The sequence below is a fragment of the Hypanus sabinus genome, chromosome 5, assembly GCF_030144855.1.
Source record: "Hypanus sabinus isolate sHypSab1 chromosome 5, sHypSab1.hap1, whole genome shotgun sequence".
Classification (NCBI taxonomy): Eukaryota; Metazoa; Chordata; class Chondrichthyes; order Myliobatiformes; family Dasyatidae; genus Hypanus; species Hypanus sabinus.
Genome location: NC_082710.1, coordinates 98,004,175 through 98,023,838, shown reverse-complemented (window position 1 = coordinate 98,023,838; position 19,664 = coordinate 98,004,175). Strand labels below are relative to the sequence as shown.

Genomic DNA, 19,664 nt, shown 5'->3' with positions numbered 1-19,664 from the left:
GTGCACCTGATGCCCATCAGCTGGTGATGTATACAGGGGGCTCTGGGACTTAGTGGAGTTGGGGGGGTTGCCCTGGCTTGGAGTTCCCTTTGTTAAAGATGAGTTCTTTGAGTAAGTCTGGCAGTCACCCTGGACCTAGTTCCCTTCTATCCCTTGCTTCTGTCAGGTAAGCCTGGCAGGACTGCTATTGCCTGGTGGGTACTCTGCCCCTTTCCATCCCTTGCTGCTGATAGGTTTGCCCTACAACCTACCCAGGTGCCCTGTGACCTGCTCAGGCCCCTGTGTTCCTGCCTGGGAGTTATGTGGCCCACCCAGAGGTCTCTGCCCCTACCTATCTCTTGTTGTTGATGGGTTGTGCCCTGCTACCTACTCAGGTGTCCTGTGACCTGGCCAGGCCTCTGTGTTCCTGCCTGGGAGGTCCAGGCCCTGCCCAGAAGGTTTGCAGCCTATCCAGTGAACTCCAGGATCCTGCCCTGCTGGAACTCTGGGATCTGCCTTGCCTGAACTCTAGGACTCTCCTTGAACATCTTGTCCCTCATGCACACCATGGTCACCACATCTTGTCTATTGTTTAGTCGTTTCCATCCTGCCCCTAGTACTTCAGTGCCTGTGTCCTGCACTTGGGTCCATCCTCCTGTCCTGTTATGACATGGCTGTGTGATGAAGAAAGCACAACAGTACCTCTTTCACCTCAGGTGGTTGAAGAGGTTTAGCATGAGTCCCCAAAACCTAAGAACTTTCTACAGGGGCCCAATTGAGAGCATCCTGACTGGCTGCATCACTGCCTGGTATGGGAACTCTACTTCCCTCAATTGCAGGACTCTGCAGAGTGTGGTGCAGACAGCCCAGTGCATCTGTAGTTGTGAACTTCCCACTATTCAGGACATTTACACAGACAGGTACTTAAAAATGGCCCAAAGGATCACTGGGGACCTGAGTCACCCCAACCACTAACTGTTCTAGCTGCTACCATCTGTGAAATGGTTCCACAGCACAAAAGCTGGGACCATCAGGCTCTAGGACAGCTTCTTCCACTAGGCCATCAGTCTAATTAATACACTCTGATACAATTGTATCTCTATGCTATATTGACTGTCCTGTAATACATACTATTTATTACAAATTGAAGCAAATTGTACATTTAGACAGAGATGTGACGTAAAGATTTTTACTCCTCGTTTGTGAAGGATACAAGAAATAAAATCAAATCAGTTCAATACTGGCAGCAGTTTTTAATCCCTTGATTATCAAACCTTATCCAGCTCTATCTTAAAGATACTCTGATGTTGCTTCTAGCACACTTTGAGGAAGAAAGTTTTAACAACTGAAAACTCTCTGAAAGAAAGCTCATCTTAAGTTGCTGATTGCCTTTACTTCAGCAGTGAACATTTAGTTCTGAGTCTCACACAAGTGAAAGCACCCTTCCATATTTGCCTGCTAAAGCACTTCAGGATCATATTCATTCCAATTAAGTTCCCATTCACTTCCAAACTCCACTATTCATAGAAACTTTGAAAACCTACAGCACAATACAGGCCCTTCGGTCCACAAAGCTGTGCCGAACATGTCCTTACCTTAGAAATTGCCTAGGGTTACCCATAGCCCTCTATTTTTCTAAGCTCCATGTATTCCAGGTATCAATCTAATAAGCCACCTCTGATTCAATTACCTTGTAATCCAATTCCCTTCAGCCTCTTTTACCAAAATGGTGGCATCTTTTTTGATGATGTGTCATTGTGTCACAGAGGTATATGATCAGCTTATCCATGCCAACCAAGGTGAGTACCTTTCCTATCCATGCACAGTACTTGTCCAAATGCCTTTTAAGCATTACAATTGTACCTGCTGTACCATCTTCGCTGGCAGTTCACTCCCTCACTTCTCCTTTTTATTTTTCTCCTCTCTCCTTAAACCCAAACACTCTCAGTTTTAGTCTCCCCTACTTTGGGGGGTGGTGGGGAGGAGACTGATTATCTATTCTATGCACGCCCCTCATACATTTATATACCTCAATAAAGTAATCTCTCAGCCTCATTAACTTCAGGGAAAATAAATTAACTTCTTCAATTTCTCTTTATAACTCAAGCCTTCTACTCCTGTGAACATTTTCTGCACCTTCTCCAGCTTATTACATCCTTGCAACTAGAAATGCACACAATAGAATTTCAAAATAAATTTATTATCAAAGTACATATTGTATGCATCACCATATATAACCTAGAGATTCATTTTCTTATGGGCATACTCAATAAATTTGATAACCATAATACAATCAATGAAAGACTGCACCAACAATCAGTGTGCAAAAGACACCAAACTGAAAATACAAAAAGAAAAAATAATTAAGGTGCAAGAAATTTTGAGCTCATGAGATGAAGAGCCCTTGAAAGTGAATCCATAGGTAGCAAGAATAGTTGGGTGCTGAGGCAAGTGAAGTTGAATAACATTATTCTCCCATTTCAAGAGCCTGATGGTTGAGCAGTAATAACTGTTTCTGAAGCTGGTGGAGTGCGTCTTGAGGTCCTGTGCCTTCTTCCTGATGGAAGCAGTGAGAAGAGAGGATAACCTGAGTGGTGGGGGTCCCCAATGATGGATGCTGCTTTCCTGTCACAGTACTCCATGTAAATGCATGGTGGAGAGCATTCTAACCAGCTGCATTGACGTTTTATGGGGTGGGGGAAGCTGGCTGGTGGCATAGTGGCATCAGCGCTGGACTTCAGAGTGAAGGCTCCCGAGTTCAAATCCAGCTGGCTCACTTCCATCCCGTGCTGGGTTGGGCCTCATAAAAACAAGAAAGCCTGCTAAAAAAATGCCATCACAGTGGCATCCCAATGACTCCACTCAGAGGCTTTCTTCTTCTTCTATAGGGTGGGGGGGGGAGGTGAGGGGGATACTGCACATGACTGAAAGAGCTTATTGGAAGTAGCGAACGTAATCAACTCCATCATGGACATTAGCCTCCATAGTATCCAGGACATCTTCAAAGAGTGATGCCTGAAAAAGTTAGTAACTATCATTAAGGACCCCAAAACCCAGAACATGTCCTCTTCTCAATGCTACCATCAGGAAGGAGGTACAGGAGCCTGAAGGCACACACTCAATGACTTAGGAACAGCTTCTTCCCTTCTGCCATCCGATTTCTGAATGGACATTGAACCCCTGGACGTGACTTTTATTTTTAGTTTTGCACTACTGATTTAACTATTTAACACATATGTTCTTACTGTAATTCATCACAAACAAGAGAATATCTGCAGATGCTGGAAATCTGAGCAACACACACAAAATACTAGAGGAACTCAGGAGGCCAGGCAGCATTTATGGAAAAGGCAGTTGGCATTTTGGGCCAAGACCCTTCAGCAGGACTGGAGAAAAAAAGATGAGGAATAGATTTAAAAAGTGGGGGAGGGGAGAAACACAAGGTAACAGGTGAAAGTGGGAGTTGGAGGGATGAAATAAAGAACTGGGAAGTTGATTGGTGAAAGATGCACGGGGCTGCAGAAGAGAGTCTGATAGGAGAGGACAGAAGGTCATGGAAGAAAGGAAGGGGGCGGAGGAGTACTGAGGAAGGTGATGGGCAGGCAAGGAAATAAGGTGAGAGAGGGAAAACGGGATGGGGAATGGTAAAGGAGGAGGGGCATTACTGGAAGTTTGAGAAATTAATGTTTATGCCATCAGATCGGAGGCTCCCCAGATGGAATATAAGGTGTTGCTCCTCCAACCTGAGTGTGGGCCCATTGCAACAGTAGAGAAGGCCATGGATTGACATATCGGAATGGGAATGGGAAGTGGAATTAAAATAGGTGGCCTCTAGGAGATCCCACTTCTAGCCAACTGGGCACTTTTTCTGTGTGTTACTGTAATTCATGACTCTATTATGTATTGCAAGCACTGCTGCCGTAATGTTAACTAATTTCACAATATATGCTGATGATATTAAACCTGATTCTGATTGCAATTCCGTATGATTTTACCCCTCATACCAACCAACCTACCATGTTAAAGGCCTCACTAACGTTCATGTGGACATGTGCCACCCTGGCCTCATCAATATATTTGATCATTCCTTCAGTCAAACTTTTGAAATGATTTCTCATGCACAAAACCATCCCCACTGTCTCTAATCAGTCTTTGCCCTCCAAATACAGATAAATCCTATTACTCAGAATCCTATCGAGTAACATTCCCACCACTTACGTTAGACTCACCAGCCTGTAGTTCCCTGGTTTGTCAATGAGGTCCTAGTGAAATAAAAAACAGCATTTGCAGCATTCCAGTCTTCTGGTACCTCAAATTGGCTGAGAAAGATCCAAAGTTATCTCCCCTGACAGTCAACTGTGAACCACAAGATTATAGAGGAAAGTAAAAGCTCTGACCTTATCTTACCATGCTCAACCTCCTCATTGAATACTTTTGATGAAATGCTTCACTACGTGATCCTCATATTTTAACCTCAATAACAGGTTTTGCATTTTGAGAAGACAAACCACGGCACTGCTTCCATAATGAATGGTTGGGCACTGTAGAGTAGAGAGGCCTAAGTGTTCAAGTACATGGTTCCCTGAAAGTGGCATCACTGGTAGAGGGAAGTGAAGGCTTTTGGTGTGCTAACCTTCATCAGTTATTGGTGGGATGTTATGCTGCAGCTGTACAAGATGTTGGTGGGGCCAAATTTGGAATATTGAGTTAAGTTTTGGTCACCCTGCTATAAGAAAGGCGACATGAAGCTGAAAAGGGTGCAGAGGAGATTTATGAGGATGTTGCCAGGTCTCAAGAGAATGAGTTATGGAGAGATGTTAAGCAGGTTAGCTCTTTATTCATTGGAGTGGAGAACAATGGGTGATTTTATAAAGGTACATAAAATAACAAAGGTGAAAGGACAAATACCATGATAATAAAGTATAGAGGATATGCATTGAGGATGAAAGAGTAGAAATTTTATAGAAACCTGAGGAGCAAATTCTTCAACAGAGATTGGTCCATATATGGCATGAGATGCCAGAGGAAGTGGTTGAGCCATTTAAACCAGACGGGTAATGGATCGGAAAGGTGGTTTAAAGGGATGTGAGTCAAATGTGGTCATATGCGATTAGTTGAGATGGTAATCAGGGTTGACATGGACCATTTGGGCAAAAGGTCCTGTTTCAATGCTGTGACTCCCAAAGCATCCACTCCAAAATATCTGCACACCCCCTCCCCCCGCCCCCGCAGCTCAACTTTCTAAATCTTCCCAGAATCTGCTTGCAAGGCCTGCAGGAAAGAAGCCTGACTAATGCAAAGTACTCCTTCAGTACCTTTAAAATACCATGTATTTCCACAGGTGGTCTTTTCTGGTCCCCTGTCCCATGCAGCTACTGTAATGTACTCACTTGAACTTTAACTATGATTCTATTCTCAGACAATTGCTTATTTACCATTTCAGGTTTCCCTACTTGTGCACTCAACTCGGACATACTGCTGAAATCTGAATCTGGCACTCTCAGACCCAAATGGAGTGATGACGCTTCTATGATCTACAAAATTAGTTTGAAGAGTGACACCAAAATTGAGGGCATAGTGACGAAGGCTATCCAAACTCGCAGCAGGATTTGGACCCGCTGAAAAAAATGGGTTGAAAATGAGATGGAATTCAGATAAATATGAGGTGTTGTACTTGAGAGGAAGAAAAAAACAAGGTAGGACTTATATAGTGAAGGGTAGGGCACTGGGCAGTTAATTTATAGAATAAAAGTAAGCAATTCTGGTCACCTGCATTCAGGAAAGTTATTAATAAGAAACAGAAAATTTAAAAGTTTGCCAGGACTTGAGGACCAGAGTTACAGGGAAGGATTTGATAGAGGCATTCAAATTTATGAGGGCAAATGTAAACAGGCCTTTTCCACTGAATTAGGGCAAGAATAAAACGAGAGATCATAGGATAAGGATGAAATATTTAAGGGGAACCCGAGGGGGATCTTCTTCACTCAGAGGTTGGTGTGACTGTGGAATGAGCTGACAGTGGAAGTCAATACAGGGTTAATTGCAACACTGAAGAGAATTTTGGATAGGTACATGGATGGGAGGGCTATGGAAGGCTATGGCCCTAGTGGGGTTTCGTGGGACTCGGCAGAGTAACAGATCAGCAGGGACCCACTGGTCCAAAGGGCCTATTCCTGTGCTGCTGTGCTTTATGATTTGAGGACTCTTCACAAATTATGTTCTCAAATTCTTATTTACAGCTTGTCTTCTTTTATACATTGTCAGTCTTTGCATTTTTAAATACAATTTTTCATGAAATACTATTGAATTTCTTTTTCTTCCCTGTAAATATCCACAAGAAAATGAATGAATTGCAAGGTAATACACGATGGCATTTACTTTCTTTGATAATAAATTTACCTTGAACTTTGAACTGATCTTCAAAGGATCGAGTTGCATGCATTGATTTTGCTTCTGTGCTCTTCATTTTACGAAACAATGCTGGAAATAGGAACTGGATGCCTACTTTGGTACAATTATTCATAAAAAAGAAACTCAAGATACAAAACTATGTGAGTAACAGGTAGAATGGTAATTTTTTAAAAATTTCTGCACTGAAAACAATACTTTCAACAGATAAAATAAAATTTATGCTAAAATTGGGGAAACATTTAGTCACAAAGAACAGCACAACTTCTTTGTTTATGGTTGAACTGCATTAACCAAAACACCTGCAGAATATTTTTTATTAAAATAATACAACAGGATTTCACTGTACTCCGTAAAATATTTTTTATTCATACATACTTCCTTTGTACAGTACTTTGGTACAATATTAATTTGGATTGTTGTCCAGAGAGGCCCTCACTTGGAGCAGGAATGTAGGAGGTTATTATCCAAGGGAAAGACAAAAGGTGAAAAACACAATTAGTGAGTCTACATGCAATAGCAAATTTTCTCTATCTGCATGTTCCTTCACCCCATATAATCTTATATCTGGTAAAGACCCTTCAAGTTGAAGAGAACGTAACTGGCAATTTTCTTGTTAGAAAAGGTTTCTGAAACAATGCTTTTACTAAGAAACCACAATAAATGAGCTGAAAGATAATTTTGGCCAATCAAGTTGGAATTGCAACACAATCTAATAGAAAATAACAAGACTTCCAAAATTCAGAACTAGAAATTCAACTTGTCAAGGTCTAATTAGTAATAGTTTTCTCTCAGTTGATAGCACCTAGCTATTTTAAATGCTGCTTTAAAATGGACTGTTTTGGGATTACAGAACTGTATGTACGTGGCAGGGAGAAACAAGGACACGTTTCGCTGTGGTTGCTTAGTTGTTTGCCGTGTTCTGTTTTGTTGTGTTCTGTGTTGTTCTATTGAGTATTGTAGGCATGTTGTATCAGCGCCAAAGTGTGTGTTAACACATACCGGCTGCCTCCAGCACACCCTTGGTCGTTAACACGTATTAGACATTTCACTGGTAAAGTTTCAATGTGCATGTGATAGATAAACTTGAATCTTGATTCTGTTGCAGTTTTCTGTTTGTCAGTCTCCGCATTACTGAAGGATACTTACTGAAATGCTGGTGTCTGCAAGAGCTGGAAAGATATTTCATATAGTTTTATGTCTCTGATTATCTTCTGATCTCTGGATAGCAGTGGATGTAGAAATTAGTACAATTTCCAGGAACTACATTGATGGCACTCTGCCCAGAATTTCCCAACATTTGTTGCAAAGGAGAATGATCCCCTGATGTTTGTGTCTCCCACAGAGCCCTTATTAAATTGTCTAGATTACTGAGAGAACGTAGGGACCACTACTGAGGCAAAAACTTAAAACCTACAACTGGGATTAATGTATTTTATAGCTAGTTTGAAGTCCTCTCAGGGTATTTACTGAACAATGTCAAATAGTAGCAGCTGTTGCAGATACAGTATGAAGTTCTTATGAAGCATACAGTGCCCATCGGCAGTCACGATGTGACACTGGTAATGTTCTAAAGGTCTGAGTATCATCATTTACAGATGTAGCAACAGCAACAATTTGCTGTTTTCCCAATAGTTTCTGTATTAATGATTTTAAGAACACAACATTAGAAGGGAAAAGTTCATTAAAATGTCAAGCCTTTTGCAAACAAATGTGATCCATTCATGATTGATACTCCTTTTATTAAAGTTTGTAAAACTCTGTCTGCTTCTAGTTTAGAAAACCAGCAGAAAATTCATCCAACACAGCCATTCATTAGAGGAGAAACTAATCTATGTTTTGGTAATTTTCTGGATAGACAGAAGATCAAAGTGAACCAATGTCAGGCAAATCATCTAATCTGCAAAGGGTCAAATGATAATAAGGCATCTCTGAATGCTATCTGAAGCTGGTGTTTATTCAGAAATAAACATTTCACAAATACACTAATAATATTTCAGATTTACATTTAAACAGTGCCCAATTAAATATTTTAGCAGAGAGTAGAGCTGGCTGCAGACATCAATTGGTTGCTTTGCTTGATTCTGAGATAGACACTGCGCTACATTTTTAAAAAACTTGAGCCCCTGGATCCTCAGATGATTCATAGAATGCCAAATGGAAGCTGTTACTTAAATGAAAAGACCATATTCTTAAGTTTACTTTGCTACGTAATCAACAGAAGTAACAGTCATAGTTGTTGTTCCTCTTCGAGCCCTGTGGTGCATCGGGCGGCAACCTTGCTGATTCTTTAGCATTTGTCTGTTTTTTTTAGGTGGCTGAGTTGTTAGCTCAAAGCTAAACCTAGCAGGGATGGAAAGCATACGAGCAGCTGGCTGGATTCGAACCTGAGTCCACTCGTCTCGAAGTCCGGTACGGAAGCCACTAAACCACTGGATAGCACATTGGTGAAGGTATTCATCCCAAATCCACAGCTCCCCTATATTGCTGCCAACCTGCATTAATCTTTTCTAGCTCTTCTACTCTTCCGATGGTTACTGCCAGTGAGGCAAACTGCCCAAAATGTAAATGGGAAGTACTGGACAGTCTTAGGATACTAGGTGCTCTTATGCAGTTGGGTGGAAACTAGCTTCTGCTCCATAGATTTCTGATATAAGTAAAATAATCACATATTAAATTCAAATTCTATGATCCCAACTACACAGAAATTATTAACTTGAATTTTATATGCGATTATTTTACACTGAGCTATAAGTTGAAAAAGCTAATTTATTGAGGATTAACTACAACTTACTGAATTCAAATTTATGTGCTTATGGTTAACATCAAGTGTCATTAGTTAGAGAGGAAACTCCTGGAGAATCATCCAGTGAGTTGGAATGGGTGGAACTGTGTTGCATGAAGGGGGGTGATCACGTTGATGGGGTTGTAATATAGACTCCTCAATAGTCAGCAGGAAGAATGGAGCAAATGATGTAGGGAGGTCATAGATAGCTGTAAGAATAATTGGTAGGATTGTTGAGCATAAGAGTAAGGAAGTTATGCTGAGGTTATACAAAACTTCAGTCAGACTGTACTTGGAGCATCGCTTGCAGTTTTGGTCATCCCAGTCCTGGAAAAAAAAAGCAGAGACTGTGGAGAGGGTGCAGAATAGGTTTACCAGGATGCTGTCTGGATTAAGGTCTGTAAGGAAAGAGTAGGAAAACTTGGATTGTTCTTCCTAGAGTATTGGAAGCAGAGGTGAGGCTTGTCAGAGGTTTTTAAATTACGAGAAGTTAGGGTCGACAGTCAAAATCTTTTCACCAGGGTAGAAATGTCAAACACCAGAGGTTATAATTTTAAGATTGATTGGGGGGGGGGGGTGGAGTTTAAAAGTGATGTGAGGGGAGTCTTTTTTAATACAGAAGCAGACAGTCTGGTAATCGTTTAAGGTGACTTTCAGATATACGTGTATATGAAGGGAATTCAGTATAAATTAGCATCAAGATGGCCTGTCCAGTGCTCTTTTATTTTATATTCTAAAAATATATTTATAATAGTAGGGGAGTAAACACTGATGGGGAATGCCATAGCATTACGGGCTTGTACAGTGAGGAATTTATTGTGAGGAATTTGTTAAGTATGTTCAGTAAAGTTATCACATTAACTGGTCGATGGCTCAATTTTTCTCCCTTTTGAAAATGCAGTGTTCCCTTTAAACATTTAATTTGTTTAACCAAAAGAAATTCTCTTTTTGCTGAGAGGAACAGAACAGGTGAATGTCCAAATGATGACTTCCTTCATGTTTATTTTGCATTACATATGTATCAATTTCATGAATCTCTCATTGTGCTCAAATCTTTGTGGTTAAAGATTTGATTCTAGTAATTTCTGTTTCACAATAGAGTTTTCAAGTTACCTTAGGAAATGAAGTGTTTATTGGGAACACTTCTGGAATATCAAGCTTCAAGCTAGTTATGAAAAGGCATAGGTTTGACACTCAATGTCTTGAAATGGGGCAAGGCTGATTGCAACAGTATTTGTGAGGACCATGCAAAAGTAGACTGGGAGCAGACACTTCAGGATAAAATGATATGTGACAATTGTTTCATGAGACTTAATGAGATCCGGCATGTTCTCATAAGGGTGAGCAGCCATATGTCCTTGGAGGTGACAACACAGGAAGATGGGATGGTGAAGATCGCATATGACATGCCTGTATTCATTGTTAAGGGCATGAAATATAAATGTTGGGAAATTATGTAATGACTTTACAAAGCACTGGTTAGGTTACCTTTGGGATATTGCCTGTAGTTGTGGTCAAGTCAGAAACTTTTCTGCATTCTGCCCAGTGCAACAACATCCTTCCAGATAATAGGAAGTATGCAGTTGCACTGGAGAGAGTGCAGGGATGTTTCACCAGAAAATCTGTTGGATTGAAGAATTTCAGTGATGGAGAGAAACTGGAAAAGCCAGGTTTCTTTTCTCTCAAGTGAAAAGGCTGAGGGATAACACGATAAGAGAAGTATAACCAATGTTGAGAGAACCTTTTTCCCAAGAGTGTGGCATCAAAAACAAGAGGGGTAGGTGAGAGGCAAACACTTTAAAATGAAGATATTTTACACACTTCTTAGTTGATCTCTGGAACTCACTACTTCAGGAGGTGATGGAATCAGGCATAATGACTATGTTTTAGAGAAATTTAGACAGACATTTAATAGGGCAAGGCATAAATGTGGGCTGATGGGCACATTTTTGTGCTGCGCAACAGTGAATACTGAACGTATTATGAAATTCATCAATGGCAGACATCTTCCTTTCCTTTATCTTCTGACTAGTGGATTGGTAAAGCCAATCAGTAATTTGCTACCGTTGTGGCCACTATTTCTTTTATAATGTTTGATATTTCAGAATCAGTGCAATTGACTAAATTGGAATAGCTTAGAATCAATGCTCTGAAATCGTTTAACTAAAGCTCGTAGGTCAATTGTGCACTTGTTGTCTGTTTGGCTGTTAAACAATGATCTCTATCATGAGACCGTACCATGAAATGTCTAGTTGAGTTGAACTTATAAATTATTCATTTGAAACAAGTATTTCTTAATTAAAAATAACCTGGTTTCTGACTTCTAGTTTATCAGTCCCGAAATCTGAACAAGCAGAAAGATCACTTTTCTGTCAGAGGGGGTACTCCTTGCACAATGAAACTTTGCAAATCCCACACTACATTCCATCCTTGAGTTCACGTGATACAGAATTAAGTGATTCATTCAATTTGCTGACAAATCTGTACACATCATAAAATGAGTTGTAAAGAGGTACAGGGGCTATACGAAGAATTGGTTCCCGGATGTCAGCCTGGGGAAAGATATGAAAAACAATGTTAATTTAATCCATACATAAAGCTTACTTTTCTTTTCTTTTCTTTCTAAATCTTTTTATTATTATTAGTAATATGGACAGAATACAAATGATATATTGATAAAGAAATTACCAACATACAAATTCCATTACATATGAAAAAATATAATAGTTACAATATAAATGAGTTTACCAAGACATGCCATAAAATATATGTAAGAACATGGTAAGTCTAAATATTTCATAATATATGATATAAAAAAACCAGAAGAAAGAAAAAAAATAAAAAAAAATATAATGCAAAACTAGCTAATCTACTAATGTAATAACTAATAACTAATACAGAAGAAAAAAGAAGCAAAAAAAAGAGAGAAAAAAAAGGGGGCTGTTTATAATATCTCACAAAAATAAATATTCATCAATGCCGTCACTTCCGGTCCTCTCAACATACATAAGCTAAAAGCTGGGAAATCAAATGAACTTGGAACAGGGTCATATTACATCATATGAAAATGTTGAATAAATGGTCTCCATAACTTTTCAAATTTAATAGAAGTCTCAAAAGCACCACTTCTAATTTTTTCTAAGTTTAAACATAACATAGTTTAAGAGAACCAATTAAATACAGTGGGAGGATTAATTTCCTTCCAATTCAACAATATAGATCTTCTAGCCATCAGAGTTAGAAATGCAATTATTTGACGGGCAGAAGAAGATAAATGCAGTGAGTCTAACATTGGTAAACCAAAAATTGCGGTAATAGGATGAGGTTGTAAATCAATATTCAAAACCGCAGAAATAATATCAAAAATATCTTTCCAATATTTCTCCAAAAATGAACAAGACCAAAACATATGAGTTAAAGACGCAATTTCAGATTGACATCTATCACAAATAGGACTAATATGAGAGTAAAAATAAGCTAATTTATCCTTGGACATATGTACAACCTTAAATTGTATTAATGAATGTTTGGCACATAACGATGATGTATTAACTAATTGAAGAATTCTATCCCAATTCTCACTAGAAATAATAAGACTAAGCTCTCTTTCCCAATCCTTTTTAGTCTTATAAAGAGGCTCTGAACGTATCTTCATAATTATATTATAAAGTTTTGAAATAAGCCCTTTTTGAAAAGGGTCTAATTCAAATAAACTCTCCAAAATATCTGAAGGCACAAAATTAGGAAACGTAGGGAGTACAGAACTTAAAAAAATGTCTAATCTGTAAATATCTAAAAAAATTAAATCTAGGCAAGTTATATTTGTTGGATAATTGCTCAAAAGACATGAAACAATTGTCCAAAAATAAATCAGAAAATCTTAGTAATCCCTTAGTTTTCCAAGCCGAATAAGCTTGATCTATAATGGAAGGGTGGAAAAAACAATTAGATACAATAGGACTATTTAAAACGAATTGAGTCAACCCAAAAAATCTCCGAAATTGAAACCATAAACACAAAGCATGTTTAACTATCGGGTTGTCAATTCGTTTCGACAATTTAGAAAGAGCAAAAGGGAGAGAAGTCCCTAAAATAGAACCCAGAGCATAAGCTGATACAGATTTAGTTTCTAAACTCACCCAACGAGGGCCGAAAGATCCACCCCCATCTTTCAACCAACATAACAAATATCTAATATAAACTGCCCAATAGTAAAATCTGAAATTAGTAATGCTAACCCGCCTTCCTTTTTTGTCTTCTGTAAATATATTTTACCTAACCTGGGATTTTTATTCTGCCATATATATGAAGAAATTTTAGAGTCAACATTAGTAAAAAAAAAGATTTCAGGATAAAAATTGGTATCGCTTGAAAAATATATAAAAACTTAGGTAAAATAACCATCTTAATAGCATTAATCCTACCTATTAGGGATAAAGATAAAGGTGACCACTTAGTAAACAAACCTTTAATCTGATCAATTAAGGGTAAAAAATTAAATCTAAATAAATCTTTATGGTTTTTTGTGATTTTGATCCCTAAATAAGTAAAAGAATTATTAACTAATTTAAAAGGTAAATTTCCATAAATTGGGACCCGTTTATTCAAAGGAAACAATTCACTTTTATTAAAATTTAACTTATACCCAGAAAACTCACTAAATTGAACCAATAATGATAAAACTGCTGGGATGGATTTCTCCGGGTTAGAAATGAATAGTAATAAATCACCTGCATACAAAGATAACTTATGAATGTCTGTCCCACGATTAATACCCAAAATATCCTGTGATTGTCTGATGGCAATTGCCAAAGGTTCTAAGGCAATGTTAAATAGTAATGGACTAAGAGGACATCCCTGTCTAGTGCCCCGAAATAGGCGAAAAAAGGGAGATCTTTGATTATTGGTAAACACTGAGGCTACTGGAGTATGATAAATCAATTTAATCCAAGATATAAATATCGGATGAAAATTAAACTTCTCTAACACATTAAATAAGTAAGGCCATTCAACTCTATCAAATGCTTTCTCCGCATCTAATGAAATCACGCATTCTGAAGTGTCATGTGAGGGAGTATAAACAATATTCAACAATCTCCTAATGTTAAAAAAAGAATAGCGATTTTTAATAAAACTGGTTTGATCATCTGAAATAATTTTGGGTAATACCTTCTCCAATCTAGATGCTAGTAACTTGGAAAAAATCTTGGAGTCTACATTCAATAAAGATATAGGTCTATAGGAAGCACAATTAGTAAGGTCTTTATCTTTCTTCAATATTAGAGAAATGGAAGCTCTATAAAAAGATTGTAGCAAATTCCCCAATCTAATGGGTTCCTCAAAAACCTTACATAACCAAGAGGAAAGAGTAGCGGAAAAAAAATTTAAAAAATTCAACCGTATAATCATCTGGACCCGGTGCTTTCCCAGAATTCATTGAGGAAATAGCCCCTTTAATTTCTACATCCGTAATCGGAGTATCCAATATTAAAAGATCATCAGATGATAATCTTGGAAAATTTAATTTCCCAAGAAAATCAAACATGGTATTATGATCTTGAGGAAATTCAGATTGATACAGGGAGGTATAGAAGTCTTGAAATGCCTTATTTATCTCATCATGATTAACTGTCAGATTCCCATTCTGCTGACAAATCTTAGTGATTTGATGTTTAACCAAAGCATTCTTCAATTGACTAGCTAATAGTTTACCAGATTTATCACTATGTATATAAAAATCAGATCTAGTTTTCATTAATTGATTTTCAATCGAGGATGTAAGTAATAAACTATGTTCCATTTGAAGTTCAACCCTTTGTTTGTAAAGCTCCTTACTAGGAGCAATCGAATAATTCTTATCAATCTCTTTAATTTTATCAACCAATAAAAGAGTTTCCATCTTAGTACGTTTCCTCAAACCAACAGAATAAGAAATAATCTGTCCACGTATATGCGCTTTAAAAGTGTCCCAAAGTGTTCCACAGGAGATACCATCTGTAGAATTAGTTGAAAAGAAGAAGTCGATCTGCTCCTCCATAAATTTTATAAAGTCAGAGTCTTGCAATAAGGTAGAGTCAAATCGCCATTGTCTGGCATTAGAAGCTGTATCCGTAAATTTCATAGAAAGTAATACTGGAGCATGATCAGAGATAGCTATAATATCATAGTTACAACCGATTACCAATGGAATAAAACAAGAGTCTACAAAAAAAATAATCAATTCTCGAATAAGAGTGATAAACATGTGAGAAAAAAGAAAACTCTTTGTCTTTAGGATGCCGAAATCTCCAAATATCAAAAACTCCATTGTCAGTCAAAAAAGAGTTAATACAAGTGGCCGACTTATTAGGTAAAGTCTGAATAGATAAAGATTTATCCATCAGAGGATTTAAACAACAATTAAAGTCACCACCCATTATTAACTTATATTAATTTAGATTGGGTAAAGAGGTAAATAAGTGAGGAGAATCCACATTTGGAGCATAAACATTAACCAAAGCAACCTTTTTATTACAAAGTAAACCCGTAATTAACAAAAATCTACCATTTGGATTCGAAAAAATATCATGTTGAACAAATGGAATAGAGGAGTTAATAAAAATTGAAACTCCTTTTACTTCAGCATTCGAATTTGCGTGATACTGTTGACCCCGCCAACATAAAAAAAAAACAAAATTTGTCCTCCTTCCTCACATGAGCTTCTTGTACAAAAATGATATGAGCATTAAGTCTTTGGAATACTTTGAAAATCTTCTTTCGTTTAATTGGATGATTTAAACCATTAGTATTCCAAGACACAAAATTAATGGTCTGAGCCATAATTCTAAAATCAACCCTTTGGTATAGAAAGGGTTAACCAACTTATAAACTCATGCACCCGGAAGAGGAACAAAAGTAAAGAGAAGACCCGGAAGTGACGACAACACAGACATATTTGAAGTTCAAAAACAGCCCAAATAAAAAAAACTAACACAAACTGGTGCAAAAAAAGTAGAATTAGAAAACAGACCATCCCCCCACCCCCCAAGAAAAAGAAAAAAAGCCAAAATATGACTTAAAAAAGGAAAAAGTAAGACTAATTCTACCCCCATGTCAGCTGAAGAACACTCCATATATAAAGGATATATATAAAAGAATCACCCCAACTTTAAAAATTTAAATCGCTATAATAAAAACCATATTTCTAAGTATAGTTAGTTGCAAAAAAAAACTAAGAATATAGTCACTAAAAAAAAAATTATAAATCGGGCTCTAGCCCAGACAAAACAAAAAATATTTAAGCTATGATAAGTGATGCATTGTAGGAAGAAGACGAAAGAAAGAAAAAAAATAACGCCATCTTAAGCAAAACCAAAAATCTTTTTCAAAAAACCACCATCTTAATCAAAGAAAAATTCACCTTCAAAGAATTAAAAATATACCTTCGAAGGAGCAAAGTTAATGGACAAGTATGTAGTATAATGGTTAAAGTGTATAAGGCAGAACAATTAATATGACGAAAACACGCTTTAACTTAAGTATAAAGTATAGGATGAACCTACACCAATAACCAGATTTTAATTCTGGTTGAAGTGATCGAGAACCATCTTACACGATCAGAATCGTTCATTTATTAGAGACTGGTGTCTGTAGCAGTAGGGAAGTTCTCCTCCAGATATTTTCTCGCTTCTGAAGTTGAAATGAAAACCTGTCGTGGAGCATTCGACGGAGATATTCGGAGCTTCGCAGGGTATAGGAGCGCAGGTTTCAGATTTTTCTCATAACATTCAGCCATCAACGGTTTAAAAAGAAGCCTTCTTTTTAAAAGGTCAGGGCTAAAGTCTTCGACCAGGCGGAAGCAGAATTCTTTGAATTTAATAATTCCTGCCCGACGAGCTGCACGTATAAGTTGTTCTTTGTCATGTACATAATGGAACCAGACAATTACCACCGAAGGTTTGTCTGTAGCACTCGGTGATCGACGCCGAATTCTATGTGCCCGATCCAATAAAGGAGGGTTATTCGGGAAAATCGTCGGAAACGCTTCTTTTAAAAGTTGAGCAAAATATTTCGAAGGGTCATCTTTTTCTATGCCGTCTGGAAGACCAAGTATACGTAAGTTCTGTCTTCTGGACCGATTCTCAAAATCGTCACTCTTGGCTTTAAGGGCTTCCATCAGCTTAATGGTCGAAATTAAATCCTGTTGCAGTTTTTCAATAGTCAAATCTTGCTTCCGAGCATCTTCTTGCAGAGACGCAATAAGAGCTTGTTGCTGTTTTATTACTGAATCCGTCTTAACCATGTACTCTTGAAAAGCCTTTAAAAAATTCTTTAAAAAATTCTTTAAAAAATTCTTTAAAAAATTCTTTAAAAAATTCTTTAAAAAATTGTTGTAGTTCATCAAATTTTTATCCAAAACCTCCATAAACGATTCATAAGTTAATTGAGTTTGTTGTGGCGGAGCCTGCTTCTTTCCGTTACCGTTCTGATTGCGTCCGGGATCCCGTCCCTTAGACCTGACAGACATTTCTGTTTGCATATCTTCAAAAGTTCACAACAAACTCTTGGCAGTAAGTTCAAAAAAAATTAACAAAGAAACTTTTGGTATAGGTAAAAATAAGCTGAATAAGGGTGATCAAAGGTAAAAAAAAAAGTAAAGGTTATGGAGCGAATCCAAAACAGTACTCACTCCATGAGCGTCTCCAGCTTACCTTTACCTTACTTTTAATGAATGTTTTGATCAATCATATCTTTCACTGTCATTTAACTTCTTTACAAAAATACATGTTTGTTTGGCAAGTGGATAACAGACGTAGGCCTAATGGGAGAGTTTAGGTAAGATACTAGACACTAGAATACTACAGCACAATACAGGCCCTTCAGCCCTTGATATTGTGCTGACCCATATATTCCCTAAAAAAAAGTACTAAACCCACCCTACCCTATAGCCCTCTATTTTTTCTTTCATCCATGTGTCTGTCCAAGAGGCTCTTATTCCAGGCACTCACAACCCTCTGTGTAAAAAACTTACCCCTGATGTCTCCCCTAAACATCCCTCCCTTAACTTTGTACATATGCCCTCTGGTGTTTGCTATTCATGCCCTGGGAAACAGGTACTGGCTATCCACCCTATCTATGCCTCTCATAATCTTGTAGACCTCTCATAATCTTGTAGACTTGTAGACCAAGTCCCCTCTCATCCTTCTACGTTCCAAAGAGAAAAGTCCCGGCTCTGCTAACTTTGCCTCATAAGACTTGTTTTCCAATCCAGGCAACATCCTGGTAAATCTCCTCTGCACCCTCTTCATAGCTTCCACATCCTTCCTATAATGAGGTGACCAGAACTGAACACAATACTCTAAATGAGGTCTCACCAGAGATTTGTAGAGTTGCAACATGACCTCTCTACTCATGAACTCAATCCCGCTGTTAATGATACTCTTCTGATTATGAAGACTATCTTTCTTTCCTGTATATTTTATCCTGGCTAAGACCATTCAAGAGAGCAGGAGAGAAAATATTAAGAGCATTACAATGTTTTGATTGTGGAACTTGGGGGAAGCTGGAACCAAAGGTATTACAAGCCTGGCAAGAAGAGACTGAGTAAGCGGACTAGGTGAGTGCGAAAAGCAGAAGTTTCAGACAGAAGACACAGGTAAGAACAGAAAAGCTTATTTTTATTGTCTGTAAATCCTTAGCCTTAGTTCAGAGTAGGCCGAATGGTTAAGGCACTGGAATGCTCTTCCTGTGAGATGTGGGATTTCAGCATACCTAACAATCTTCCTGATGACTTCATTGCAGGAAGTGCACCCCAACTTCATCTGACAAGGTCAGGGAACTGGAGCTGGGGCCAGATGTACTCAGAACCATCTGGGAGGCTGAAATCCTTATACAAATATGGTCACACTAGGAGTGCAGGCTTCAGAACTTACAAAGTTTGTAGATGGGTGACCACCAGTAGAAGTAAGGGGAGTAAGCAGTCAATGCAGGGTTCCCTGGTCCCCTGAGTAACAAGTATACAACTTTGGATTCTGCTGGGTGGGATAAACTATCAGGACACAGCGGCAGCTGCCAGGCCAGTGGCACTGTGAATGTCTATGAGGCTCAGCAGAAACAGGTAATTCAGGTAGAGCAATAGTGAAAGGAGACTCAATAGTTAGGGAATGGACAGGAGATTCTGTGGCCGAGAAAGAGACCCCAGGATGGTGTGTTAGGATCCAGAATGTCTCAGAGTGGCTGCAGAATATTCTCATCGAGAGTGTGAGCAGCCAGGGGTGATGGTGAACATTGCCACCAATGACATAGGTAGAAAGGGAGAAAAGGACAGTGTAGAAAGTTAGGGAAGAGGCTGCAGAACAGGACCTCCAAGGTGGTGATCACTGAATTGCTCCCAGTGTCACATGCTAGTTAGGGCAAGAATAGGATGACAGGACAGAGGCATGAGTGGCTAAGGAAGGGGCAGGGTTTCATGTTCTTGGATCATTGGAATCTCTTCTGGGGTAGGGGAGATTTG

At 38.3% G+C, this 19,664-nt stretch overlaps 1 protein-coding gene across 1 annotated transcript in view; it reads right to left on the bottom strand.

The window, feature by feature from the left end:
* Positions 1-11,589: 11,589 nt before the first annotated feature.
* kynu (kynureninase) overlaps positions 11,590-19,664 on the bottom strand; it is a 236,497-nt gene continuing 228,422 nt past the window's right edge. Inside the window, exon 13 of the mRNA XM_059970252.1 lies at positions 11,590-11,724. Coding sequence (XP_059826235.1) covers positions 11,590-11,724 — 135 coding nt within the window. The remainder of the gene's footprint in view (positions 11,725-19,664) is intronic.